This window comes from Phoca vitulina, unplaced genomic scaffold (assembly GCF_004348235.1).
Source record: "Phoca vitulina isolate PV1807 unplaced genomic scaffold, GSC_HSeal_1.0 scaffold21, whole genome shotgun sequence".
NCBI lineage: Eukaryota > Metazoa > Chordata > Mammalia > Carnivora > Phocidae > Phoca > Phoca vitulina.
In genome coordinates, this window is record NW_022589724.1 from 29,991,353 (window position 1) to 30,017,767 (window position 26,415).

Sequence of the window (26,415 nt, forward strand, 5' to 3'; positions counted from 1 at the left end):
GGTGACAGTGTTTCACCCGCACAAGTCAGGTCGTGCGCTCCAGGTGTAAAACCCCGCAGGGACTCAGCATCGCACTCAGAGCGCCCACCGTGAGGCACACCCAACTCTTAGGCTCCATCTGGCCTACGTCGACCTCCGACCCCTCGTGTCCCCCACTTTGCTCCCTACAGTTCTGTCCCCACATAGCACGCGCTCGATAACTAAGGAACGAGGGACGGACGCCCACTTTCCTCCCCGAGCTCCGCGGCCGAGGGCGCCTCGGGGTTTTCTGTGCGTGGAGGTGGGGCGAGCACTCGAAGCGGTTTCCTCACGCTCGCATCTGCCTCCGCGCGCCGCGGGAAAAGCCTTCCCCGAGCGGCCGGCAGGGCCAGGGTCAGAGACCCGCGGAAACCCCTCGGCCGATGTCGGCCGGAAATCTACTCAGCCCCGGGATAGTCCCACACCCGAAGGCGGGACGGAAGTGTGCCTCGAGCCCGCCCCCGAGCCGTCATTGGAAGGAGCCCTAGAAAGGGGCGGGGACCCGGCCCAGCTCTGCTTCCTCATTGGCTGAAATCTACGCGCTAGCGAGAGAAGGGGAGGAAGCAGGCTTCCCCCTGACGCTTCGTCGGCCCTCGGGTTTTCATTGGCTGAAATCGAGAGCTGGGCGGTGTCTCACAGTCCTCCGGTCCTTCGCGGGTTGCTAAGAGCGACAAGCCCTTGCCCCGCCCCTCGAGCCACCCTCTTCTTTTTAAACCCCAAAGTGAGGACCAGGCGGTCCTTCACCTCGAAGCCTGGGGGTCTGACCTCGGGCCTTTGCTTTCAGAGGCCTCGAGTTTCGCTGAGCCCAGGGATGTAGAGAAACTCGAGCGGCGAGGCTACCCGGAACGATTCTTTCGCGGAACCATTGCGGCGAGGCCGCTAGGAGCGCCCGCAGGGACGGACCGCGGCGGGCCGGGCCAGACTGGCAGGGATGGCGGCGGCGGCGACGGCAGCGGCTGACGCGGGGCCGAGGATCGCGGTCCCCGTGGATCTGCGGCGCGAGCGGCGCATGGTGTGCGTGGAGTACCCAGGCGTGGTGCGCGACGTGTCCAAGATGCTGCGGACTCTGGGCGGCGAGGAGGGCGTTTCCCGGGTGAGGAGCGGGATAGGGGGCGTGGCCGGGACCGCGGGAGAGACCGAGTCTCGGGACCTCGGCCGGAGGGGCGGGACCACCCGGGGAGGTGTGGTTTCCTTGGCAACGGAACTCGGGGCGGGCTCTGGGGCGGCCAGTGGGCGGGGACTTGCCGCCTCCGCGCCTGCGAGGACTGCTTTTCCCTGGGAGCCGCGGGAAAAGGCTGTAGTGGAGACCCGGGGAGGGGCGGCGTGTCCTGTCCGTCCCCTCCTCCGGGGATCCGGGGAGCCACAGCCCCCGCGACGTGCTGGGCTGCCACTTCCTCATTCACAGAGGAGCAGACCCAGGCGCGGGAGATAAGAATCGTTGACTAACAGGAGAGGGGACCGGGTGTTGTGTTGTTGGGGTTGGAGGTGGTAATGGGGGGCACCTCGGTGGCTCAGTCGGTTAAGCATCAGATCATGATCCCAGCGTCCGGCTCCCTGCTCAGCGGGGAGTGTGCTTCTCTCTCCCTCCTTCTGCTGCTCCCCCTGCTTGTGCTCTCTCTCTGTCAAATAAATAAAATCTTAAAAAAAAAAAAAAATAAAGGTGGTAATGACCATCAACTTCTTCGGTACCAGGTGATTTACTTACATTCTATCCTCATTAGAACCCTGCCAGGTAGCAAAGGGCATTGTCCGCATTTCACTAGGAAACCGAGGCAGTTTGTTCAAGGTCTCCGGGAAAATGAGGGAGCTGGGATGACTTCTTACCTGGTGCAAGGCTCAGGGGAGGTGATTTACATGCACCAGATCTCGAAATGTCTCTTCCATAGGGAGTCCTCTGACTACCCCAATCAAAGTGGCCTCTAGTAGTGTGTATCTGCCTTCTCGACCTATGAATTCCCTTTTTTTAAAGATTTTATTTATTTGAGAGAGATCGTGCATGGGGGGAGGGCGGTTGGGGGGGGGTAGAAGCAGGCTCCCTGCTGAGCAGTGGCTTGATCCCAGGACCTCCGGGATCATGACCTGAGCCAAAGGCAGATGCTTAACCAACTGAGCCACCCGGGAGCCCCGACCTGTTAATTCCAATCTGAAATTATGTTTTAATACGTTTTATTGTCTGTCTTGGCCGCTTGCTCTCAGCTTGTAAACTCCATGAGAGCAGTACCTTGTCTCTCTTGTTTACTCCTGCAGTCCTAACATCTTTAATAGTACCTTCTTCCAAAATATTTGTCAGATGCATGACTGAATCCTCACAACAACCTAGGGAGTTAGGTACCATTTTTCCCTTTTTTCAGATGAAGACTCAGGTAGGAAAAGTTGGGTCAAACAAACTCTCACGTGGTACAGTGGGGATTTGAACTCATGCATGTCTCGCCTCTGAAGTCTGAACTCTTAACCTGCTGCTTCCTCATGCTTAATGAATATTGAAAACCTGTCATTAAGCACAGGATGCCATAGAGGCCCAGTTAGTCTTCTGACTTATTCACTCTACCTCGGCATTGACAGGACCCTTGCTCTCACTAACCCCAGGGATATTTGTATCCGACTACAGTGTGAGCCTTTTGGAAGAGACTGGCCATTGATTCGTCCCGTTCATGCTGCTTGTGCACCTTCTCTGCCAGGCCCACAGCTGGGGTCATTCCCAGCCTCACGGTCTCATAGATCCGTGTCTCGTGAGAGGGGATTCCTGAAGGTTGGGGCTCCTTTTAACCTTCTTTCCCTCGATGTTTCCTGAGCATCTCCTAAGGGCCAGGCTGTGTCCTTAGTGTTGGGGAGCCAGCAAGCTAGAAGGCAGACGCTCTTGGCCCCGTGAGCATTGTTGGGCTTTCATGTGCACACGGCTGACACTTACTCTGTCCCTCCTACTCTGTGCGGGGCAAGCACTCGTGGGTGCATGACTCGTGTAGAGTGTTCACCACGAGCTAGACACCAGACAGCGTGTTGCACAGTCAACAATTCAGTGATTCATTTAATCATTGTTACAATCCCGTGAGTAGGTACAGTTCGTATCTCCATTTTAAGGAGAAGGAACGGAGGCTTGGAAAGGATAAGTGACGCTAGTCAGAGCCAAAGTGCTTGTTACTAATTGATTTCAGTTTCTTTGGACTTGGAAACATTTGCACGTGAGACTGAATAGCAAGACCCTTTGGGCAGGTAGTGCCTTGGGTAGGAAGGTCAAGACAAGCCACTCCACCCTGCCAGCCTCGGTTCCTCCCTGGAAGACTCGGGGTGAGAAGACTGCCACGGAACGTCGCCAGGGGAGGCGCATGAGTCCCCGCGCTGAACCGGCCCTTGGGTGGGGGTGCTCTACTTAGCTGGCGGTTATCGTCTCTAGCTTTCCAGCCTCTTGGAAGGAAGAGACTATCCTCATTTTCCCTACTAGATAAAAACTAAGATACTTGGGTTGGAAAAATGGGTCTTTTGAGAATTAAAAGCTCAGAATGAACCATGAGCCCCCTGGCCTCCCTTTGTCAGCTGGGTCACTATCAGGCTTTTGTGGAGCGAGAGACAGCTCTCTGCCAGCTGCTCAGCTGCCCACTGGTCACTGTTTTCCTTGGCCTCGCCACAGATCTACGCAGACCCCACCAAGAGGCTGGAGCTGTATTTCCGGCCCAAGGACCCTTACTGCCACCCAGTGTGCGCCAACCGCTTCAGTACCAGCAGCCTGCTGCTCCGGATCAGGAGGAAGACCCGGCGGCAGAGGGAGGTGCCGGGGCCTGAGCCCCACCCCAAGGTCACATTTGACATAGAGATACTTGGCACCATCTCCACCATTTACAAATTTCAAGGTAACTGCAACTTACTGCGTTGGGTTATTTTAGGACCTGCGTCCACATTCCTGCAGGTGCTCTGTGGGTCATCCACGCAGTGAAGGGGGCCAATCTATGCCCAGGAATGACGGGCAGAGGATGAGCAGAGCGGGACAGTGCAGGCCCCATCCAAGAGGCACCCGTTCCTCCCTCCATGCAACAGCTCTCAATGGACTGGGGGCCCATTGCTGCTCCATCTCCTGCATTCTTACGAAAAGCTGACGTTCTATGAATAATCCCCTAAGTTTTAAGGCCATCATGTAGGGCCAAATAAAACTGGTTAGCAGGTCTCCAATTTTTGGCCCTCAGTGTTTTGGAACCTTCTCTGAGTCTTGACTGGTGCTCGTCTTGCCTTTCCTCTGAAGCCTTCCCAGATCACCTCAGCCCCTTGGGACCTCATGTTCCTTTGAACTCTTAGCCAACTGGGTGTCTTCCCTGGGGTCCTCAATCAGTTTGCTGCCCATGGGGAACCCCAGTGAGGGGTGGTAAGGGGTGTGGTGGGGCGGGTAAGTAAGAAAGAGCCAGTTTGTTTGGGCAGGTGCTCAGCTTCCCTCAGCCTCGGGCACTTCTCCATCCAGTGTGGGACCCTGGGTTCCTCAGGCCCTCGTGAAGGGTTGGGGTCCGGGGGATGCCGTTAAAGGGCCAGTTCGCGCACGCAGGAGGCACTTGGTAGATTACTAGTGAGCCTTAGGAATGCAGTGTCAGCTGCAGGTCTAGGAGAATCTGCAGAGAGGACAGATGGAGAAGAGGGGCCGGAAAGTGGAACGGGACGAAACCAGGACCAGGGACCCCTGAGCTGGGCATTTTGAACGTCAGTTGTTCTGGTGGCATGCGGTGCTCCCCAAAGAGGGCAGTCCTTCCTGGTGCGAGGTCTTCCCGTGATGCATTTTCCATCTGTCTGCTTGAGCCGGCACCCCGCCGCTCACCTTCCGTCCCCGCCAGCAGCGCCGGTCCTGGGGGCTTGTCTGATGTGCAGCATCCCAGAGTCTTTAGCTAGGTCCCAGGTGAGTCGTGCACTCTACGTTTCAAGAAGCGCTGACTAGACTGGACCCTCAGGCACCACATCGCCCCCTCCTCCCCCAGCCCCTCCGGGAGACTCCCAAGTGCACAGAGTCGCGTGCACAGAAGTATTTCCGAGGGTGCTGTTTCAGCTCCCACCCCCATGGCACGCTGCACGGCTCCCTTGGCACCTTCGAGAACGTGTGGGTGTCGATGCGCAGCAGCCGCCAGTTCCTCGAGGGTGTAATGGGGTGTCTGCCATCTGGCCGCCTCTTTCCAGGAATGTCCGACTTCCAGTACTTGGCCGTGCACACGGAGGCTGGCGGCAGGCACATGTCCATGTATGACAAAGTGCTCATGCTCAAGCCTGAGAAGGAGAGTTTCTTCCACCAAGAGCTGCCGCTCTACATCCCCCCACCCATCTTCTCTCGGCTGGACACCCCAGTGGACTATTTCTATCGACCAGAGACGCAGCACCGGTAAGCCCCTCCGCCCCCCGGCCCCTGCAGCATCAGGGTTCAGAGCAAGGGCCCTGTGGTCAGAGGGCCTGGGTCCCAGGCTCAGCTCCGCCACTCCTGAGTCAGGCAGTTAGTGCTGCTGGCTCTGCAAGCCCGTGGCCCCTGTGCCCCCAGAAGCAGCGTACCCGGTGACATAGACCTTGCTCAAAGCTCCCACTCTACAGAGAGGGAATCAGGATGTCACCTTAAGACTCGGAAGACTCATGCCCAAAAGTATGTACCTTGAAATACTTAGAACAGTGAGTGCCTGGCAGAGCTTGATAGAATAAACAAGTCCATTAATTGGGATGTGGCTAATGAATTTATGGTCCTTCTAGGCCAGGGAACACCATGCAGCATGTGAGAGCAGGCTCGTGGATTGATGTGGCACTTGCCCAGGGTACCTTCCTCTATGAAAAAAGCAGGTGTAGGAGCACATTCTGTGATATAAAAATAAATTGTGGCATGACAATAGAAACCTAGAAAAATCTGGAAGATGGGGCCCAGAGCAGTTATCTGTAGAGGGGTGGGAGGATGAGAATGTTCTCTTTCCTCACTAAATGTTTTCATCAACAAGTGCTGACCACGGGTCATGGCCCTGGGGCACTCCTTGGAGCCCTGCATCAGCAGAGAACAGACGAGGTCCACGCTGGGCTGGGTGGGGAGCTGGATGGAGCATGAGTGAACCAGGAGGGAGCAATGGACCCGTGGCCAGATGCATGTCTTAGAGGAGATAAAAGGGATGTGGGTCGTAAGGGGCAGGGAGTGGGGTGAGGGCTCAGGGCCCTCAGAAGGGCTGACATTTGAAACAGACCTGAGTGATGAGAGAGCCAGGCACATGAAAATCCAGGGAGAACATTCTAGACCAGGGGACTGGCGCCTGCGAAGGAGTGGTTGAAGAGGGAGCCTGGGAGAGCGATAGGTCTCACAGACCATGGTGAGGGGCTTAGATTTGATCCTAAGGAGAAGGTGTATTGTTCTCTTCCCTTAAAAAAATACGGAGAGTTCCAAACACAGCCCAAAGTAGAGCGAGCGCTCCAGCGGAGGCCCAGCTGTGGCACCAGCTTCTGCGATTGGCACCTCTCCCCCGCTTGCCACACCTGCCCAGCCTCAGCTTCCCAGCGCATCGTCGAGAAAGCATGCCCCGTGCCCATCCACGAACCTGCCGCACTCTTGCCAGGACGAGCAAGAGAACCGGCTTCCCCTGCGCCTTCCGGTGCCAGTCCTTCCTCAGTTTCCCCAGCCAGAAGCAGGCCACCTGGCAGCTTCCATTTGCGGTGCTCAGGCCTGTTGAATCCGCGGCCCCCTCCCCAGCCCTTTCTGACCACAGGAGCGAGTGGTGGTTCCAGGGGCAGAGTATGACAGAACTGTGTAAGTGGATAAGGTTGGGCCACACCTCTCCTGGCCGAAGCCTTCCACGTGGGGTGACGGGTTTTTCTGCGTGTGTGATACTCCGCACAGGAGTTTTAGGTGGGAGAGAGACGATTTGCATATTTCTGAAATGCTTTGATTATTTCCCCTCAGAGTCAGAAACAGACACAAAAATACATAAGGGAAACTAGACCCCTTTGCGCTGCTGAGCCCTGGTACGGGCTGGAGCAGCTGAGTCACCCCTCTGTCCTGTGGGACCCGTAGGCAGCTGCTCCCCGGCCTCTGGGAGAGGGACAAGGGAGGAAGGCTGGCTGCCCTTGGACCACAGGCCCTTTTTTCCTCCCCATGTGGTTTATCGATGTTCCAGCAAATGGAAAGAACCTGCCTTTTTTCCCAGGGCTACTATCGATTTTTCTGCTCTGCTGGCCTTCCTGGGTACGCCAGGGCTGGGCGGGGGGTCGGGCCGCAGCCTTGCTGGCCCCTCCATGGGTCCAGGGAAGTTGAGCCTCCTGTAAGACCGTGGGCAGAGGAGAGGCTGGGAGGCTGGCCTGACAGGGGTCCCTCCTCCTTGAGGAAGTTAGTGGGGGAGTCGGCGAGGCGGCCAAGGAGCCTTTCCCTGTGGTGACAGGCCCTGGCAGGCCCACCCCTTGCTGCTGCTCTGGCAGTGGACTTCCTGGGGTGGAGTGAGCCACCGGGGCCTTCCCTCTGGGGGCTCTTCAGGGTCTTGGGGATGTCTTTGAAGACAGGGTAATATTACACCTGTTCGGGGTGGTTTCTGATGGGGTCACTTTACAAAAAAGGCACAAACTTGCTCTTGTCTTTGTAATTTTGTTTTCCAACGTGTCCTTTATAAATATGCAGATGGTTTCTTTTTTTTTTTTTTTTTTTAAAGATTTTATTTATTTATTTGAGACAGAATGAGAGAGAGAGAGCACATGAGAGGGGGGAGGGGCAGAGGGAGAAGCAGACCCCCTGCCGAGCAGGGAGCCCGATGCGGGACTCAATCCCGGGACTCCAGGATCATGACCTGAGCCGAAGGCAGTCGCTTAACCAACTGAGCCACCCAGGCGCCCTATGCAGATGGTTTCTACTCTTGTAGAAAATTAAGGTAGAATGGAAACAAATTTAAAAGGTAGTAATCACCTGGGTGCATTGAGTGGCTCATTTGGTTAAGCGTCTGACTCTTGATTTCAGCTCAGGTCATGATCTCAGGGTCATGAGATCGAGCCCTGCTTTGGGTTCAAGATGGGAGTGGAGCCTGCTTAAGATTCTCTCTCTCCCACTCCTTCTGCCCCTCCCCCCTCAAAAAAATAGAATGAAATAAATAAAAGGTAATAATCACCTGAATGAAAATGTGTGATGTCCAGGACATACTTTAAAATGTATTTCAAGGGGCGCCTGGGTGGCTCAGTCGGTTAAGCGGCTGCCTTCGGCTCAGGTCATGATCCCAGGGTCCTGGGATCGAGCCCCACATCGGGTTCCCTGCTCGGCAGGAAGCCTGCTTCTCCCTCTCCCACTCCCCCTGCTTATGTTCCCTCTCTCGCTGTGTCTCTCTCTGTCAAATAAATAAATAAAATCTTTAAAAAAAAAAAAAATAAAAATAAAAAAATAATAAAATGTATTTCAAGGGGTGCTTGGGTGGCTCAGTTGGTTGAGCATCTATCTGACTCTTGGTTTCCGCTCAGGTCATGATCTCAGGGTTGTGAGATCGAGCCCCCTGTCAGGCTCCTCACTAGCACAGAGTCTGCTTAAGACTCTCTCCCTCTCCCTCTGCCCTCCCCCACTGAAATAAATCTTTTTAAAAATCCTTTTAAAAAAGGTGAAAAAACATATTTCAAAATAATTTCGTGCGTTTGGAGTGGGGTACAGATGAAACAGAATTGGCCGTGTGGTGATAATTATTGATGCTCCTGATGGGTTGTGGGGCTTCTTGAGACTGTCCTCCCTGCTTTAGTATAAGCTTGACATTTCTGGACATTTCTGACATCCAACTTTTTTTTAAAGATTTTTTTATTTACTTATGAGAGAGAGAGAGCACGAGCTGCGGGAGGGGCAGAGGGAGAAGCAGACCCCCACTGGGAGGAGAGCCCGATGGGGGGCTTGATTCCAGGACCCTGAGATCATGACCTGAGCCAAAGGCAGACACTCAACCAACTGAGCCCCCAGGCGCCCTGACATCCCACCTTAATGAGGTAACCACCTGAGCATCTTGGCCTGGCGCCGGCAGAGGAGGCCTGAGCGTAGCCGGCGCTAGAACCCTCACTTCTGACCCCTGTGCTGCAGGACGGTGCTGTTCAGTAATGTCCGTCTTCTCTTCACCCAGCTGTTGTCCAGATACTTCTGGGCCAAACATGCTCTGTCAGAGGGTGGCAGGACGGGGTTCACAGGGCCCAGAGTCCCAGCTCTGTCCGTGTAAGCTCTGACTCTAGGTAGGTTTCTAGCTGCTGTCAGTTACTTCGTAGGAAATTGGTTCCTTCCTCATAAGGTTGTCTTGAGGCTTAAGGCAGTGAGTCGTAAGCATCAGTAAGGGTGGGTGTTGCCTGATAACTGACCGAGCATGTCCTGTGTCGCCGCGCCTCACCTCCCTCCCCACCCCTGCCTGACGGTTTTCCGTTTCTCACGGGCTGTCCGGTGCCCTGGGTGACGCGGTGCGGTTGTGAGACCAGCAGCCGCACCGCTTTTGGCTTCCCCCAGCTTGCGAGCTCCGGGCCCCAGGGCCTCTCTGAGCTGTCGGCAGCAGCCGCTGCCTCTGCCCCTGCCCGGCCGTCAGCCGGAGAACACAGGCGCTAAGGTTCTCCTCCAGCCCGTCACCCGGCGTCCGGGGAAAGGCACCCACTCGTGGGCTCGCTGCCTGGTCCGGCAGGCCTGTGCCTGGGGTCCTCCTGGAGGTGCTCCATCCCACCCCAGCTCTCTCTGCCGCAGGGAAGGCTACAACAACCCCCCCGTCTCAGGCGAGAACCTGATTGGCCTGAGCAGGGCCCGGCGCCCCCACAATGCCATCTTTGTCAACTTTGAGGATGATGAGGTGCCCACGCAGCCGCTGGAGGCTGCAGTCCAGACGTGGAGGAGGATCTCCACCAACCCCCTGGACCGGAAGGTGGAGGAGGAGCTGAGGAAGGTGAGCCCGAGCCCGGGGCCCACCTCTGCACTGACCACCTCCCGTTTACCCAGCGGGGCCCTTCCCTCGTTCTGCAAATGGCTGTACTGACTTTTTAAAACTGGCTCATCGGCACATGGGAACGTTTCGTCTCCAGATGTCACATCTCAAAGCCATGCCAGTATAAGCCCTACATTCCCAAGGTTGAAAATACTTCTCAGAATTTTCTTGAGAGGTCCCTTAGGGGTGGGAAGCAGTCGGTGCATTGTCTGCTCGTGACTTCACAGTGGAGCTCTGGGGTTCAGGAAACTTTCATTTATCCATCACCGGTGGCAAGAAACCAGATGGAGTACCTACCGTATGCCCCCTGATGCTTTATCCCGTTAGTGCTGGAGGGGACAGAGCGGCCTTCCTGCGCCCCGGCTGGCAGGTCCTGGGAGGAGCCAGCGGGGGCCCCTGTTGCTCATGCCTGCACAGGCATGGACGGCAGGTTCTCAGGGAGGCCACATTGCTACTCAGGGAGGCTCGTGAGTGAGCTCGTGAGCTTCAGCCCTTGCTGAAGCCGACTGTTCCCTTGGAGGGGGGGTGGTTATTTCTTAAAGAGACTGTGTGGACACCTGACCGGTTTCCAGCAGTCACTGGTCACTGGAGGGGAGCCATGGGGGACCACTATCCGAGGGCCCTGCTAGTCCTCCAGACACAGCCCAGTCCCTGGCCTGGCCCCCCGGCACCCCCCATGCTCCAGCCACACTGGCCTCCTGCAGTCCTCCCTTGGGCCAGGCCGTCCCCTTCAGCCTTCACGACATCCCAACTGAGACTCCACCCCCTAGATTGGGGCTCAGGGTCCCAGAACTCTGGCATGTCCCCGTCTTGGCCCTGCTCTGGCTCCTTTGGTCGTCTGCCTCCCCCACCGTCCTGTGAGCTGCATGAGGACAGAGACCGTGTCCTTCGTGGTCATTTCAGGATGTCCAGGCCCTGCAGCCACACCTGACCCAGGCTGGGTGTGCAGTCCCCGCTTCAGAAGGCAGGGACCAGTGAATGGGTGCAGCAGTTCCTAGAGGCTGCTCCTTGCCCTGCTCTCCACCACCTCCTCTCCCGAAGGGTGTGCTGGGGACCAGACCATGCTGGGGAGTCTGAGCCAGGCAGGCGGGAAGCTGCTGGTGCTCATTTCAGTCTCTGCCTTGACTCCCCAGCTGTTTGAAATCCGTCCCATCTGGTCACGAAACGCTGTCAAGGCCAACATCAGCGTCCACCCTGACAAACTCAAGGTTTTGCTGCCCTTCGTGGCCTATTACATGGTGAGTGCCCAGCCTCTTGCCTTGATTCCCACCAGGGGCGCCCTGATAGCTAATCTGACCTCTCAGAGCTACGGCAACAGCAGGTGGCCCTGTCCCGGCACCCCCCCCCCCCCCAGGCGGCTTATTACAGCCCCAGGAAGGCCCTCCACGGCCTCCTAGTAACGCTAGCCGTACTGGAATGATTTTAGGATTAGGGAGTAATTATGTAACTTTTAAATAAAGGGATTATACTTTTTTTTTTTTTAAGATTTTATTTATTTATTTGACAGAGAGAGACACAGCGAGAGAGGGAACACAAGCAGGGGGAGTGGGAGAGGGAGAAGTAGGCTTCCCGCGGAGCAGGGAGCCCGATGCGGGGCTCAATCCCGGGACCCTGGGATCATGACCTGAGCCGAAGGCAGACACTTAACGACTGAGCCACTCAGGCGCTCCAGAGATTATACATTTTTAAGTGATCTCATATTAAGAATGTTCTAAGGACCAGGTGCGGGGGCTAAGTGCTGTGTACCTATTATATCCTTTTTCCCCTCCCTGGGGGGTGGCAGCAGGATTCTCTTCTTACCTCTGAGGCAGAGCCAGGGCTCAGAGAGGTGACTTGATGTGCCAAGGTCCTCTAGCCAGCACATGACAGAGCCACTTGGGACCCCAGCCTGTTAGGCTGCAGAACCCAGGCCCCCTAACCACAGGGCCACCAGCCTTGGCTCATTCTACCTGGGTTGAGTGGGGGTGGGGGTAGGAGGGGCAGATCCACCTTGGGCTCAGTCCAGAAGGGCTTGGGGATGAGGTGTCATTACTGAGCTTCCCAAAGGCGCTGGAGGAAGGCATCCTACCTGCCAAGGGTCCCCGCATGGAGCCCTGGGGAGGCAAGCCTGAGATGTGACCATGATGGTGATGACAGGTGGGGCACGAGGTGGGGGCACAAGGAAGGCTCATCCCTCCTGTGCTCGGACCCCAGACTTCCGAGACCCGTTGTCTTTTAGCATTGGCTTTCTAGACATAAGGACCTCAGGAGTACCACCCGTTGGGATGGCGGAAACGCTCCCTGGGCACTTCCTGTGTGCCGGGCGGCGTGGTAAAGGCTCCTGGGGCATCACCTCTTGTAATCCTCACAGAAGCGATGGGAAAGGGGGCTCCTCTCACCTCCAGCAGGAAGACCAAGGCTCAGAAAGGCCAAGTGACCTGCCCAAGAACCGCACACAGCAGAGCCGGGGTGGGGTTCCAGAGCTGTGTCCCCAGCTCTCGGGGTGTTCAGCTGCCCCGTCCCGGCCCTGCATCCCTGAGGGAGCCAGGGACTGGCCTTGGCCCCACTTCACACTCCTGCCTTTTGTCTCCAGATAACAGGGCCCTGGAGAAGCCTGTGGATCCGATATGGGTACGATCCCCGAAAAAACCCAGACGCCAAGATTTATCAAGTCCTTGATTTCCGAATCCGTTGTGGAATGAAATACGGTAAAAATTACTAAAACCTTGTCTTTCTATCTTTCTCTCTCTTAATTGCTTTCTGCTGCTAGCATTCTCTTTTGAAATAAGAATGTATCCATGTGGTGAAGACGAAAAAGCCTTTGCTCCTTGGTGAGGTCTTTGCAGAATAGCGTAGAAATGAGGGTCCCAGCTTGAGTCCTGGCTCCACCGTTGGCCCTCAAGCTACTGAACCCGTTCTTCGTCCACTCAGTTATTCCACTTACTCGGGCTCCTGCGGTGGGGGCCAGGCACCCCGTCCGCGTCCAGTCCCTGGGCCCGCGGTGAGCCACTCCACGCGGTCCTGTGTGGCTGGCGCTGGAATGGTGCCTGCTGACAACTGGTGCGGGGGGGCCTGGCGTCCCTTTCTCAGGAGCCTGCCCCAGGGAACCCTGGCGCGCCGATAGTGCAAAGCCAGTTCTGTTTGCGAGAAGGGGCTCTGCGCCCCCTTGTGCCCGACACGCCCTTCCTCGCCTGCAGGTTACGCCCCGAGTGACATGCCCGTCAAGGCCAAGCGCAGCACCTACAACTACAGCCTTCCCATCACCGTCAAAAAGATGCGTAAGTGCTCTGCTCGCCCTGCGGGATCGGGACTGATTTGCCCGCACAGAGACGCGAGGAAGGTGGGCATCTGGACTGTGGGGTGCGGTGGGGCTTCCCAAGGGGCCGTCCAGGGCGCTGCCGGCCAGTGCGCCAGGGAGGGGTGGGGAGAAACGTCCCCCTGTATTCCAAAGTACTGCTGCTGTCCCCCCGCAGCCAGCCAGCTTGTCACCATGCATGACCTGAAGCAGGGCCTGGGCCCGTCGGGGATGGCCGGCACGCGGAAATCGACCTCCAACAAGTACAAGCTCAAGGTGGGTGCCCCCTGAGCCCCAGAGGAGAGCAGTCGCCCACCCGGTTGAGGGTGCAGTGGACGGGGGAGAGGAGGCACCCCCCACGGGCAGGCTGGGCACACACTCGCTCCCAGAGTCCCTGGTCTGGGCCACCGGGAAGGGCTTTGACGGGCAGCTCTGCCCACCGGTGCCTTCCAGGACGGCCTTGGGAAGCGCGGTGAGAGCTCGGTGTGGGCAGTGGGCACTGAGGACCATCTGGGCATGTCTCCAAGAGGGACAGGTGACACCAGCAGCTGTGCGTGGCTGCCTTTTGTGAGCTTGTGGCCGCTGCCCGGATGGGCTGGCTGGGGTGCGCAGGAGTGTGTGGAGCCACGGCAGACCACGGGCCCCCCGCTGTGGGCGGGGCGGGGTGTTGGCAGCCAAGTCCCAGGACCCCTCACAGGCTCGTGGGGTCCTCGGCACACCCGAAGGTGGGAGTCTATGGGCCTTCCACCCACTTGGGCTGTCTGGTCCCCCCCTCCCCCCCCCGGCTCGGCTGCCTCATGCAGGGGGGCACGGAGGGGCACGGAGACAGGCACCATCGGTGTCCTCTTAGGAGGGCAGCCACGTCTTCGCCTCAGTGGCCGTCCTCCCTCCTCAAGCACTCTCACTCAGGCCACCATCCCTCCCTCTAGAAAACAGACACCCGGTAAGCCCTGCTCCTCAGCAGGGGGCGTCTGGAAGCCACAGAACAGGACCAGTTGATAGGAGGTGGCGAGGGACGAGGGCAGACTGCAGAAGGCTCACAAAGCTGGCGTGACAGCCCATGCCGTAACACGTGGCTGGCCATGTGGCTCGTGGTCCTAGAGTCAGGGGCGTTGGAGCCTCTGCACGCCTCCTCGTGGCCCCTGGCCTGTCTGCACCACCTGAATCCGGGGGGCGGTGGGGAGCCAGGCCCGCCAGGTGCGGACCGGCCGGGGAGAGCTCCGAGCTCCAACGCACTGTCCTGTCCTGCTGTCCTCTGCCCAGGACTCGGTCTACGTCTTCCGGGAGGGGGCCTTGCCACCCTATCGACAGATGTTCTACCAGTTATGTGACTTGAACGTGGAAGAGTACGTATGAGGGACCCTGAGGCGTCGGGGTGGGGGATGGTGGGGCTCTGGAACAAGGCCTTCCCTGCTGCTCTTCCGCTGGCTCTCGGCCTTGGTGGGAAGCCCTGGCTTGGGCGGCGGGGGCCAGGCGCACCTCCGTCTGCCTCGTGGCCCGCGGGAGCGGTTTCCGGGGTCTGCCTGGGCCGCACCCCCCGATCCGCCGCGCTGGGCAGGGCGGAGACCTGTGGCCCCCTCCTCCGTCGCCCACATGGAGGCTCGGGACACGGTTCCTGAGTCTCCTGGCCGACACTGGAGTCCTAGTGACCTCCCAGCCTCTCAGCCAGTTGTTCTTAAAAAGGGGGTGGGGGGTGCTGGGATGGGGAGAGACGGGAGCTCGTTAGACGCAGCTCGAGTCAGGTGAGAGCCCGGGGTTTTCGCAGGAAAGTTCACGTGGCCATCCCCCACCGTCTGTGCAGCTTGGAGGCAGGGGCCACACCAGTCAGGACCCCCGCCGCGAGGGGCCGGCTTCCATGGGTGTTCTTCAGTGCTGTGCTCGGCCCTCTGCATGGCTGTCCCAGTGTTACTGTTCCCAGCACTGCCCCGCCTCTGCCAGACCCTCACGGCACCTGTCGGCAGAAGCCCATCCTGAAACGCTGTGTCCCGACCCCCAGGTTGCAGAGGATCATTCACCGCAACGATGGGGCTGAGAACTGCTGCACGGAGCGAGATGGCTGGTGCCTCCCCAAGACCAGTGATGACCTGAGGGACACGATGTCCCTCATGATCCGGCAGACCATCCGCTCCAAGAGGCCTGGTGAGAGCGCTCGGGGTGAAGGGGGCCCTGCTCTGGGACAGAGCAAGTATCCCTAAAGGCCCTGCTCCCCGAGAAATTACACCCAAGTGGAATCATCCCCCCAGGAGCCAGATCCCCCAGGCTGCCTGCCTCTCCCTGGGTGGAGACAGGCCCGGAGGGCAGGGCTGGCGCAGGGCCGGAGCAGGGCTGGCGCCGCCATTGGAACCACCGCTTTGTGCCCTGACACCCCCCTACCTCTTCCAGCCATTTGTGGGCGCGTCCAGCCTGTCTTCTTGCACCGGGAGAGCTGGGGCAGCAGGTGTGGGGGGCCTGTCACCCCCCCATGGGCTGCCCCTTTCCCAGGACCAGGCAGTCCTGGCCACTGGCCGGCGGTAGGGGGATGTGAGGGAAAGGGAGTACTCGCTGGTCTGCAGGTCTGATGAGGCGGGGGGGGGGGGGGGGGGGGGGGGGGGGGGGGCCCCCCCCACGGCTTCCCCCCGGACCCCGCTGGACTCCACGGAGCCGACGGGAGTAGGGGCTCTCAGCCTCATATGGGACCTGGCCCCATCTGAGAATCTGCTTGAGGCTCTGGACCCTCTCCCCAGAAAAAAGCACTCACACAGCACGTCCTGCACACTGTCGGGGCCCCTTGGACCCGTGAAGCCACCCAGCCTCCTGTGGGGAAGTGGCTTGCAAAGCTTTTGGCTTCCGTATTCCCCTGAAGTGCTTGTTACGCTGTAGAGTGCCAGGCCCCCCGGCCCTCTGTACTTCCCCAGGCAGCTTCACTGGGGCCTGAGCCCAGACACCCGTCGTAAATAGGCCTCCAGCAGCCTGATTGCTGGTCTGGACGCTGGGCTGTCCGGCACCTCTCTCAGGCTGAGGCCAGCAGTAGCTGGTCTGGGGGCCACCCAGGAGGCCTGTGCTGGGACACACATGGCCTTGTTTCCTGGCCCCAGCTCTCTTCTCCAGCCCAGCCAAGGCCGACAGGGGGAAAGAGCCCCTGACATACGAGTCTGGGGAAGATGAGGAGGATGAGGAAGAGGAGGAGGAGGACTTCAAGCCATCCGATGGCAGCGACAATGAGATGGAGACAGAGATTCTGGACTACGTGTGACACAGCCCTGCACCCAAGGCTGGGCATCCTTGATCATGCACGACTGGTGATGGAACCGGGACAAGCCGTGTCTCCCCATTGCTGCCCACGGTAACCAGAGCGGCCCAAGGAGGCCCCCCCCACCACCACTGAGGAAAGCTGGGGTCCCGGCACTGGGTTCAGCTGACCCTGGTCCTGCCCGTCTGCCCGTGACACCTGCAGCACGGGACTGCCCTCCAGCCCTGGGTGCTTGGGGACATCCCCAGGGGGTATGACCTGGCTTTTCGCAGCTGTGAGCCAGCCCAGGGTCCAGCAGGCTGAACCGGTGCCCAGCACCTCTCTCTGGCCGAGGACAGCAGAAGCTGGAGGTGGAGAGGATGTGGCCAGGGGCAGGGTGGTCTCGCCTTGGAGCTGATGACTGGTGACCAGCGAGGAAGCTGGTCCGTGGTCACAGATGGGCGAAGACTGTCCTTGGGTTTGGATCCCATCCATTTGGGACTCAGCTGGAGTTGTTCTTACCAAATACACTTTCCCAAGGAGAAAGTGGTGTCTCACTGCGGGGGTCGGAGCCAGAGGAGAGTTTCCTCTTACAGGTTGGGTGAGAGCAGCTGGGAGTACCCCAGATGCCAGGTCCCAGAGTGTCCTGCGGCCTCGAGCGCATCCCTTACTGCTCCAGATGTGTTCTTGAGAAGTTCATGGGGAGGCAGACCCTGGTGCCTCCCAGCTCCCTGGTGTGAAACCGGAGGCAGTGCAGATTCTGCTGGGATGGAGGCTGTCCTCCCTGGGGAGCACTCCCACCTGTGCCGGGGGACGGCTGTGCCACAGTCCTACAGAGCAGCCTGAGGCGGAGGTGAACCCGGTCACCCCCTTCCTCAGCCAGCGGACTGGGCCACCTGGTGTGACAGCTCCCCAAGTCACATTAATTCTAAAGTCCGATGCCTCAGGCAAGCCCCAGTCTGCTGCCCAGGCTCCTGGGGAGCCCCCTCGGGGGACAGATCGGAGCCCCAGTGGCTCACAGTTGGCCTAAAGTGGCTAGTCCTGGCCACCTGCCTTGTAGAGGGGAAGCTGCCAGGCTGACCGCCCACGATGGCCCCGCTCCCTGCTGCTGGGGACCAGGAGGGGTCCCCTCCCCCATGTTCAGAATAACTTTCTGTAGAGCAGGTTCTCAGAATTGGAAGAGCTGGACAGAAGGCGTGGGTTAACGATTCCCCGTCCTTGTCCGGGGTGGGGGCTCAGGCTCTTCCCCCCTCGTCCTCACACTGCCCAGCTGAAGGCACACGAGCCCCTTCCTGGTTTCCTAACTCCTCCCTCCCCCCCGCCGCCGCCCCCCCCTCCCCACCTCTCCCCACCCCCCCCCCCCCCTCCCCACCCCTCCCCACCTCTCCCCACCTCTGCCCACCTTCTCTCCAGCTTCTCTCCACTCTGCGTCCCAGAAGATTTGGATCTGGCAGGCAGGCAGGCAGGCTTGGTGGCGGCAGCGGGCGCAATGGTAGCGGGGCTGTGGCCTGTGTCCGAGGCGCCGCTCCCGGGCAGCAGAGGGCCTGCCGGGGCCCAGGCTGCGGGGCTGTTGGCCTCACGGGGCTCCGCTGTCCCCTGGCTCCTGAGTGCGTCCCCCTCACTAGAGGTGGTTGTGCGGTGGGGTCTGAGCAGCCTCTGTGAGCCGTGAGCCGTGACCCCAGCGGCAGCCGAACTCAAAGGCACCATGTCAGGCCCTGTCCTTGGTGGCCTGCCTTTTCTAGTAAGTCACCCCGGTGACCAGAGTCCTGCACAGCCACAGGAGACAGAAATGGCTGCTTTTGTGCCACCCCCACTTCTGTGCTCAGTTTTCTCCCTCCCGCTCTCTGACGCTCTTGGTCTCTGTCCCTTCCACTCTCTGTTGGTCGGTCTCCGTCTCTGCTTGGCTTTGCCGCAGGGTCTTTGCGGGGCCCATTTCTGTGGCCAGAAAGCCCGGCTTTTCCTTTTCCTTAAGGAAGCCCTCGAGGCTGGGCTGGAGCCCCACTTCCCCCTTCCCCTTGTCTGCCCGAGCCTCCTGCCTTCCCATCCCAGGACGTGGACTGCGTGTGAGGCCTCCCCCACCCCCAAGGGCAGGGTCGTCTGTGCTGCTCTGGGCCCCCACACCTGGCTCAGGCCGCACACCCAGCGGGCCCGTGGTAACAAGGGTCAACCCGCCGGCTGACCAGTGGCGCGCAGCGCGCAGCCTAGAAGTCACATGCCCGGTCCCCTACAAGCTCCTCTGTTGAGCTGGGGCTGGGTGGCAGGCGGGCCGTGGAGACCGAGCGTGCGCACTGCTCTGAGGGCAGAGCCGAGTCCTTGTAAGTCAGTGAGCCAGAATGCAGGGCGCTGTTCACCCGGGCAAGCCGACGGCCTGGCGACCTTCGGTCCTGTGCCATCTGCCTCCGCTCCCAGGTAGGCGGTAACCTGCACAGGTGCGCGGCGGCACACGGCATCGGGGGCAGCCAGCCCTGGGAAAGGTAGCCTGGCACCGCGCCGTGTGTGCGCATGCGCGTGCCCCACTGTGTGACCTTGGCCCAGCCCGAGGCTAGCTGGAAACAGCAGCTGTCTCCTGGCCCCAGGTACCCTGCCTGGAGTGTGGCCAGCCTGGAAGAAGGGGCACAGGTGGGAGGAGGGAAAAGGGGCCTCTGCGGACAGCTGCTACCTTGGACTCCCGGCCAGCTCCAGCCGCATAAATCCCTGCGGCCGGAGGGGAGGGTCGCACACAGGCAGGCGCACGCCATGGGGCACCTGGGGCTGGTCGTCTTGGGCCTCACCTGCTGCTGGGCGGTAGTGAGCACAGCAAAGGTAAGCGAGGGCCCAGCAGAGGGGCCCCTCTCTCTTCTCCCTAAGCGAGACCTGGAAACGGGACAGGGCACAGCAGAGGGAAGACAGGGTCACTGGCCAGAAGAGCCAGTCTGAGAAAGCGACCTCAACAATCAAAATGGCATTTCCTGGGCACTTCATGTTTTGTGTATATTCTCATTCATATGACAGCCTGCCAGATAAAATACAGGAATTTCATACAAACCACGAGAAGTTTTCGGTGTGTATCTTCTATGCAGTATTTGGGATATACTGAAAAAAAAGGTCAATTTATGTGAAATGCAAATGTAACTGGGAGTCCTCAATCTTTATTTGCTGAGTCTAGGAACCCAACACCCCTCTGGCTCTTTCCTCTCTAGAGATGTCGATGTCCCCTTTTCACAGAAGGGGAGACAGGCCCAGAGCAGACGAGCAATTTGCCCAAGCTCACACAGCCACCAGTGGCTGAACAGAAACCTAAAACTCCGGAATCTGGCTCCCAGGGTAACCTCCATGTCCCAAGCGGCAGGTCCCCACCTGCTTGCTGGCCAGTCAGGAGGCCGCCCGGGGTGGATACGCCATTGCCCGGGGTGAAGAACAAGGCAGGGAAGGGGCTGCAGGATTGAAACCCCACAGATGCGTGGCCCCGTGGTGTCCACCCTCCTGCCGCCTCCGTCCCAGCTGCCCTGGGGCCTGCCACTTGGCCCCAGAGGTTCAGGTGCTGGCCTTGGGCCCCTGCTGCCCCCAGGAGGAGGTCACTCTCCGGGGGAGGGGGGCTTCTCTGAGGGCAGAGGGGACCAGGATTTCTCCCCGCTGTTCCGGCAACCAGTGCCACCCTCCCCACCTTGCCCCTCACCCAGGGCCCTCAGGCCAGTCCCAGTTCTGAGAGGTGACTTCCCAGTCCCCAGGCACTCACCTGGCCTGCTGCCCCATCCCAGCAGTTGGGAAGCCTGTCAGAAAAGATGCCTGGAGGCCTGAAACAAGGCTGCACCTCCTGAGCCAAGAGATGGGGAGGGGGTAGGGGTGGGGGAGCAGAGCTGCACCTGCCCCTGGCCCCAACCCTGAGGCCCCTGGCAGGAGTTGTTCTGGCCTCCTCCCCGGTTCCCTGTTAGCCTAGACCTTACAGGGCACTGGGACCCCAGCTGGGCCTGGGGGTGCGGAGCTGCCCTGTCCTTGGCTCCCTGGGACGGAGCACAGGTGAGATCCAGGAAGCAGACACCTGCCATGGGACCCGACGGATGGGGGGGCAGCCCTGGGAGGGGATGGGAGCCTGGCTCTGAGGTTAGATAGCTGTTTCCCACAGGGTGACTTCAAGCAGGAGAGCCTCAGTTCCCTTCTGGGACAATGGGAAGATGAGCACCAGCCCCCAGGACCCTCGTGCAGACTGGATGCATTGGCTGTGTGGGCCCAGCTCAGGGCGAGGGCTGGCTACACAGCAGTGGTTCTGACGGCCTGAGGGGCGGGGGTCTTTCTCAGCACTGAGCACAAGGGCTGTGAGTCACCAGGCCACCGACTCCAGGCCAGCTGGACCCTGGGGGAAGGGGGACACAAGGGGAGCAAACGGGCCATCTTAGAGACGGGGAAACAGCCTCATGGTCACAGCTAGGTGGCCATAGCCGAGATCCAAACCTCTACCCCACCTCTCCTGGCCTACTTGGAAGGCTCCCTGGAGTGGGAACACACTGGTTGACCCAGCTTCCTCCAAGATTCAGGGAGCAGGACACCCTCGGGGTCCGGGACCAAGGCGGTAAGCTGCTCTTCTAGCAACGTGGCAGGTGGCAGGGCTCAGGTGCACATTGGCCCCTCCTTGAAGCTGTCTCTGGGGAACCTCGGGGCACCCTGGGGCCTGCTCAGGTTGCCCCCCAGCCCTGTTCGGGAGACCCGCCTGGGCCTTCCTGAGCCTCGGCTTCCACCCCCAGCTGGGCGCGGTGTACACGGAAGGAGGCTTCGTGGAGGGCGTCAACAAGAAGCTCAGCCTCTTTGGTGACTATGTCGACATCTTCAAGGGCATCCCCTTCGCCGCCCCCCCGAAGGCCCTGGAGAACCCTCAGCGGCACCCTGGCTGGCAAGGTGGGAGCGGGCAGGGGCTGGTGAGGCCCCGCGCCTGGGGGTGCCGTGGGGCGGCTGCCATCCTTACCGATCCCGCTGGCCACCCGCAGGAACCCTGAAGGCCAAGGACTTCAAGAAGCGGTGTCTGCAGGCCACCATCACCCAGGACAACACCTACGGGGAGGAGGACTGCCTCTACCTCAATATCTGGGTCCCCCAGGGCAAGAAGGAAGGTGGGTTCACCCTCCCCACGCCCCGCAGCATGCCCCCAAGCAGCTAGAGACTCAGGCCCTGCCCTTGTGTCTGGGGGGCTCCAGAGCCAAACTTCCCTGAAATCAGCACAGGGTGCGGAGGGAAGCCGGGTCGGGGGGGGTGGTGCATCTGGGGTCACTGGGTCTGCTCTGCTCTGCCTTAGTCTCCCGGAACCTGCCCGTCATGATCTGGATCTATGGAGGCGGCTTCCTCATGGGGGCGGGCCACGGGGCCAACTTTCTCAGCAACTACCTGTACGACGGGGAGGAGATTGCCACACGGGGCAATGTCATTGTGGTCACCTTCAACTACCGTGTCGGCCCCCTGGGCTTCCTCAGCACTGGGGACGCCAACCTGCCAGGTCCGCCGGGTGTCCTGGGCACTGGGGAGGGGAGCAAGTGCGCCCACCCCTGTGAGCTCTGGGCTCGGCGGGGGTGAGCCTTAGCTCCCATCGTGCTTGAACAGCTCCTGCCAGTCCCCCTGGAAAGGCCCAGAATCCTATTTGCAGAGCCAGGGAGCTGGAGATGCGCTGTGAGATGCAGGAGCCCCTTGGCAGCTGTAGCGAAAGAACAGAGGCCCACAGACTGACAGACAGAGTGGGACCCAGAGGCCCAGCGGAGCAGGTGCAGGGAGCCAGTGAGAGAGAAGATAAGAAATTGAGGCAGTAGCAAGGAGCCACAGAGAGACAAGGGGGGCTGTGGCAGGGAGGGAGAGAAAAGAGCAGACTGGTCCTCCTGCTCCCCGCCCCCGCCCCGAGCCTGAGCCCTACATCTGCCCCAGCACCCCACCCGGCCAGCCTCCAGGGGACCCACCATTCAACATCCTGGTGCTCAGCCAGGGTCTCCGTGCAGTCGAGGGCATTCTCATCCCACCCATGTGCATTGTTCACCCCGTGTGGCCCAGGCCCTGGCCCTGATGAAGGCCCATCCCCCACCCTGCCCCCAGGTAACTATGGCCTTCGGGATCAGCACATGGCCATCACTTGGGTGAAGAGGAACATTGCAGCCTTTGGAGGGGACCCCGACAACATCACTATCTTTGGGGAGTCAGCTGGAGGTGCCAGCGTTTCTCTGCAGGTCTGGCGGCCCCGGAGGGTGGACCTGCCCCGAAGTGTGTGGGAGCTAGCCAATGGGAGCAGGGAGGAGAGGGGCTGGAACTGATGTGTGGGGTGTCCTTGGCCGAGCCCAGGGTGGGCAGGTGCGGCGAGGCCTTGGTGACAGGACCTCTGTGTGTTGCAGACCCTCTCTCCCTACAACAAGGGCCTCATCCGGCGAGCCATTAGCCAGAGTGGCGTGGCAGTGTGCCCCTGGGCCATCCAGAAGAACCCCCTCTTCTGGGCCAAAAGGGTAAGGAGGAGCTGTGGTGGGCAGGGGAGGGGCCTCCCTCTTTTCCACTCTGTCCTGAACTCCATCACCCTCTGCCCAGAGCACTGGCCTCACCCACCTGCCTACCCACCCCCACTCCAGATCGCTGAGAAGGTGGGCTGCCCCTTGGACGATACCTCCAGGATGGCCAAGTGTCTGAAGATTACCGACCCCCGTGCCCTGACGCTGGCCTATAAGCTGCCCCTGGCAGGCAGGGAGTGTGAGTGGAGGCTGCTGGGGGAGCCTGGGGGGGCTCCCGGTCGGGAGAGGGCCGGCCATGCTCCTGGAGAAGAGAGGAATTGCCGGGTCTGAGGCTGGCCCTGTCCCCAGATTGCTGGTGTCCCTAGGCAGCTCGCTGCCACCAGCACCCTTGTAGTCTGGTGAGGAGGAGGGCCGTTCTCTCTTCTTAGCCCCCATGGGTCACGACCCCTTTGAGAAGCTGATGAACATGTGGGCTCCAGCCCCCGACAAGACACGCATCCGTGGTCATTTGTGCACAATTTTAGGGAGGTCCATGGACCCAAGACCGAGAGCCTTTGTCCTAGAAGGTCATTGTTCTTCTTGCCACTCACGCAGTGAACACGCACCCACTGAGCACCCATGCAGCACGCGGCCCTCCCGGCTCTGCTCCTGTGTACCCCGGAATGCCGGGGACCTCATCAGCGCAGTAGGCTGGGGTCCGCTCTTGCTCACCTTTTTGATGCTAAGTAAGAGGCCCCATCATTTGCATCTTTACCTGATGCGAATTAAACCATAAGCAAAGCGGAAGCCAAGCGAACACGTGGCCCCAAATGCAAACCAGTCGTTTCCTCCGGCGTGCACGGGAAGGAAGACCCACCGGGCTGGGCCTCTCGAAGGCCACTGCCTCCACCTGCCCGGAGCCAGCCCTACGGTCCTTTCGGGGCCAGTTCAGGGGTCTGCAGGGCAATGTGGACCTCACAGTTTCTGGCGAACATGCTGGAGCCGAGCCCCGAGAGGGGGTGCCTCCTTCTCCGTCGGTCCTTGTCTTCCTCCCAGAGGCTGGAGGGAGGACAGCCCTGGGCTCCGGACCAGTGCTCCTCGGCCTGGGAAGTTTGGCTCCAGGGCACATGTTTTGACTGTCATAACTGCAGAGGGGTGCCGCAGGTGTCCTCAGGGCAGAGGGATGCGGATGGACACCCCACAGGGTGTCCCGCCCTCGACGTGGGCGGTGCCGAGGCCCGGGAAGCCGGGTCTAGATCAGAGGAGGCTGGAGGTGACGCTGGAGTTGGGTCCCGCCCCAGAGGCTGAGGGGAGGAGCAGTGGGTCCCGGGAGCGTCTGAGCCGGCTGCTCTCCCACCCAGATCCCGTCCTGCACTATCTGGGCTTTCTCCCTGTCGTCGACGGAGACTTCCTCCCCGATGACCCCCTCAAGCTGTACGCCAACACGGCCGACGTTGACTACATAGCGGGCGTCAACAATATGGATGGCCACATCTTTGCCAGCATCGACATGCCGGCCATCAACAAGGACAAGCAGAAGGTCACCGAGTAAGCAGTGGGTGCGGGGCCCAGGGGGCAGTGCCCAGGGGCAGCCGCGGGAGGTCAGCACCGTGTTGGGGGGCCGTCCCTTGCCCTTTGCTGGGTGGGGGTGCAGATACCCTCCCGCTGGCACTGGGTGGAGGGTCCAGCGCTGGCGTGGTCCCTGCAGAGAGGACTTCTACAAGCTGGTCAGCGGGCTCACCATCACCAAGGGGCTCAGGGGTGCCAACGCCACCTTTGACATCTACACTGAGCCCTGGGCCCACGACACGTCCCAAGAGACCAAGAAGAAGACCGTGGTGGACTTTGAGACCGACATCCTCTTCCTGGTGCCCACCGAGTTTGCCGTGGCCCAGCACAGAGCCAATGCCAAGTGAGGACCTGGGCAGGGAGGCTCCCTGGGGAGGCCCACCCACCTGGGATGGTGCACCTGCGCCCTGAGGCCTCTTGGGAGGGTGGCTCGGGTCCCCACCTGGGCCTGCACCACCTGCTTTGTCCAGGCCTGACAAGACCTAACCCTCCTCACCTCCCAGCCTCAGGGGGCTTTGCAAAACCCTCCCGCGGTCCTCTGCCCGGCCTGGCACTGAGTGCCCTCCCTCACCCCACGGTCCTTCCCACTGAAAAGTTCTTGAGTTGACCTTCCACCCCTCAAGCTGTGTAGAAGAAAGAACCCTGGATGATGACGGTCTCTGTCGTGGGTTTCAACTTGACCAACTTTCAAAATAACTTAAGCCTGGGACCACATTAAAAATCACTATATGATAATAGCCAATGAAATAAAAAAAAAAGTGAGGAATGCTTGGAAAGTAGGAGGACAGTATTATACCTAAAATCTAGAACGAAAGCTTTGCAGCAACTAAGCAATAAATGTGGCTCTTAGCTTCCTGTCAGTCAAGGCAAAAAGAGAAACACCCGAGGGCGTATACCTGTCCAGTTAAATTAAGATACAAATTCACTTGCAGAGCAAAAAAGATCTTTCTGGATACTGAATTGCAGGAGGAAGCTGCCTCAGTGTGTTTTGGGTGGTGAATTATAAACACAACTGAAATTGTAGAAGCTTCGAATCCGTGGCTCTGGCCCACGGCTTTCCCTTTCCCAGGTGTCAGGATCCCAGCTTCTTCATGAGTCTTGTGGGAATTCCCCAGACCCTTCCCTGCCCCCTCCACGGCTCCCTCTGGAGCCCATCCCTGAGCTGGGTGGCCCCAGGTGAGCACCTTGCCAACTTGGGTGGTCTCCCCTCCCTTCCTCAGGAGTGCCAAAACCTACAACTATGTGTTCTCCCACCCCTCTCGGATGCCCATCTACCCCAAATGGGTGGGGGCTGACCACGCGGATGACCTCCAGTACGTCTTTGGGAAGCCCTTCGCCAGCCCCCTGGGCTACCGGACCCAAGACAGGACGGTCTCTAAGGCCATGATCGCCTACTGGACCAACTTTGCCAGAACTGGGTAAGACAGCAGTGAGGCTGAGCCCAGAGCCCCCTGCCACCTGGCCCTGCAGGCCTGGGTTCTAGTCCCTGCTCCCTCACTTACAATTGGCCTCCCAGAGCCGCGGTACCTCTGTCTGGGAGGATGGGGCTACTGCCCAGGCCCTGAGATCAGCACCTCTTGGGGTTCCATGTGCCCAGCCAGGGCCCAGGCACCATATAGTGAGGTACCCTGATGGTAAGGGTCAGTGCAGAGGGTGGAGGACTGTCCAGGCAAGCCAGGGCCCAGATGGGCTAGGGACACAGGTCTCCAGCCTCCTGTGAGCTCCCAGCCTGCACCCAGCTTTTTTTCTCCCTGCAGGGACCCCAACATGGGACATTCAGCTGTGCCCACACACTGGGATCCCTACACTGTGGAAAATGGTAATTACCTGGAGATCACCAAGAAGATGGATCGCAACTCCATGAAACAGCACCTGAGGACTAATTACATGCGCTACTGGACCTTGACCTACCACGCACTGCCCACAGTGACCGGAAATGGGGCCACCCCCGCCCCCCCCTCCGGGGACTCGGATGCTGCCCCCACTCCCCCCTCCGGGGATTCTGATGCAGCCCCCGCGCCCCCCTCCGGG

General features: G+C 59.8%; 3 protein-coding genes across 3 annotated transcripts in view; all 3 read left to right on the forward strand.

Annotated features, from left to right (window-relative positions):
- The first annotated feature begins 949 nt into the window (after positions 1–949).
- Positions 950–4,315, forward strand: LOC116641358 (general transcription factor 3C polypeptide 5-like). The gene is made up of 2 exons (XM_032419014.1): positions 950–1,111; positions 3,644–4,315. Exons 1-2 carry the CDS (start codon positions 950–952, stop codon positions 3,944–3,946), a joined length of 465 nt encoding a protein of 154 aa, XP_032274905.1. The 3' UTR covers positions 3,947–4,315.
- LOC116641291 (general transcription factor 3C polypeptide 5) lies at positions 3,786–17,510 on the forward strand. Its single transcript, XM_032418967.1, has 10 exons — positions 3,786–3,863; positions 5,164–5,362; positions 9,674–9,869; positions 11,042–11,146; positions 12,481–12,595; positions 13,085–13,165; positions 13,361–13,458; positions 14,446–14,528; positions 15,179–15,321; positions 16,257–17,510. The coding sequence occupies exons 2-10, from the start codon at positions 5,166–5,168 to the stop codon at positions 16,412–16,414; spliced, it is 1,176 nt and encodes a 391-aa protein (XP_032274858.1). The 5' UTR covers positions 3,786–3,863; positions 5,164–5,165; the 3' UTR covers positions 16,415–17,510.
- A 304-nt stretch (positions 17,511–17,814) lies between these two features.
- The window catches only part of CEL (carboxyl ester lipase), an 8,799-nt gene continuing 198 nt past the window's right edge, over positions 17,815–26,415 (forward strand). The window contains exons 1-11 of the mRNA XM_032418898.1: positions 17,815–19,192; positions 21,109–21,259; positions 21,349–21,471; positions 21,654–21,851; positions 22,436–22,566; positions 22,729–22,836; positions 22,957–23,074; positions 24,177–24,363; positions 24,524–24,727; positions 25,605–25,802; positions 26,142–26,415. The exon at positions 26,142–26,415 is cut by the window's right edge and continues 198 nt beyond it. Coding sequence (XP_032274789.1) covers positions 18,893–19,192; positions 21,109–21,259; positions 21,349–21,471; positions 21,654–21,851; positions 22,436–22,566; positions 22,729–22,836; positions 22,957–23,074; positions 24,177–24,363; positions 24,524–24,727; positions 25,605–25,802; positions 26,142–26,415 — 1,992 coding nt within the window. The 5' untranslated portion in view covers positions 17,815–18,892. The remainder of the gene's footprint in view (positions 19,193–21,108; positions 21,260–21,348; positions 21,472–21,653; positions 21,852–22,435; positions 22,567–22,728; positions 22,837–22,956; positions 23,075–24,176; positions 24,364–24,523; positions 24,728–25,604; positions 25,803–26,141) is intronic.

What these genes read in the sequence shown, in the direction of transcription:
- LOC116641358 (XM_032419014.1), top strand. Translation starts at nt 950, where the DNA reads ATGGCGGCGGCGGCGACGGCAGCGGCTGACGCGGGGCCGAGGATCGCG. An exon ending in GCGAGGAGGGCGTTTCCCGG is followed by an intron (nt 1,112 to 3,643) that starts GTGAGGAGCGGG and finishes GCCTCGCCACAG; the next exon opens with ATCTACGCAGACCCCACCAA.
- LOC116641291 (XM_032418967.1), top strand. Translation starts at nt 5,166, where the DNA reads ATGTCCGACTTCCAGTACTTGGCCGTGCACACGGAGGCTGGCGGCAGG. An exon ending in CCGTTGTGGAATGAAATACG is followed by an intron (nt 12,596 to 13,084) that starts GTAAAAATTACT and finishes CCTCGCCTGCAG; the next exon opens with GTTACGCCCCGAGTGACATG. An exon ending in TGTGACTTGAACGTGGAAGA is followed by an intron (nt 14,529 to 15,178) that starts GTACGTATGAGG and finishes CCCGACCCCCAG; the next exon opens with GTTGCAGAGGATCATTCACC.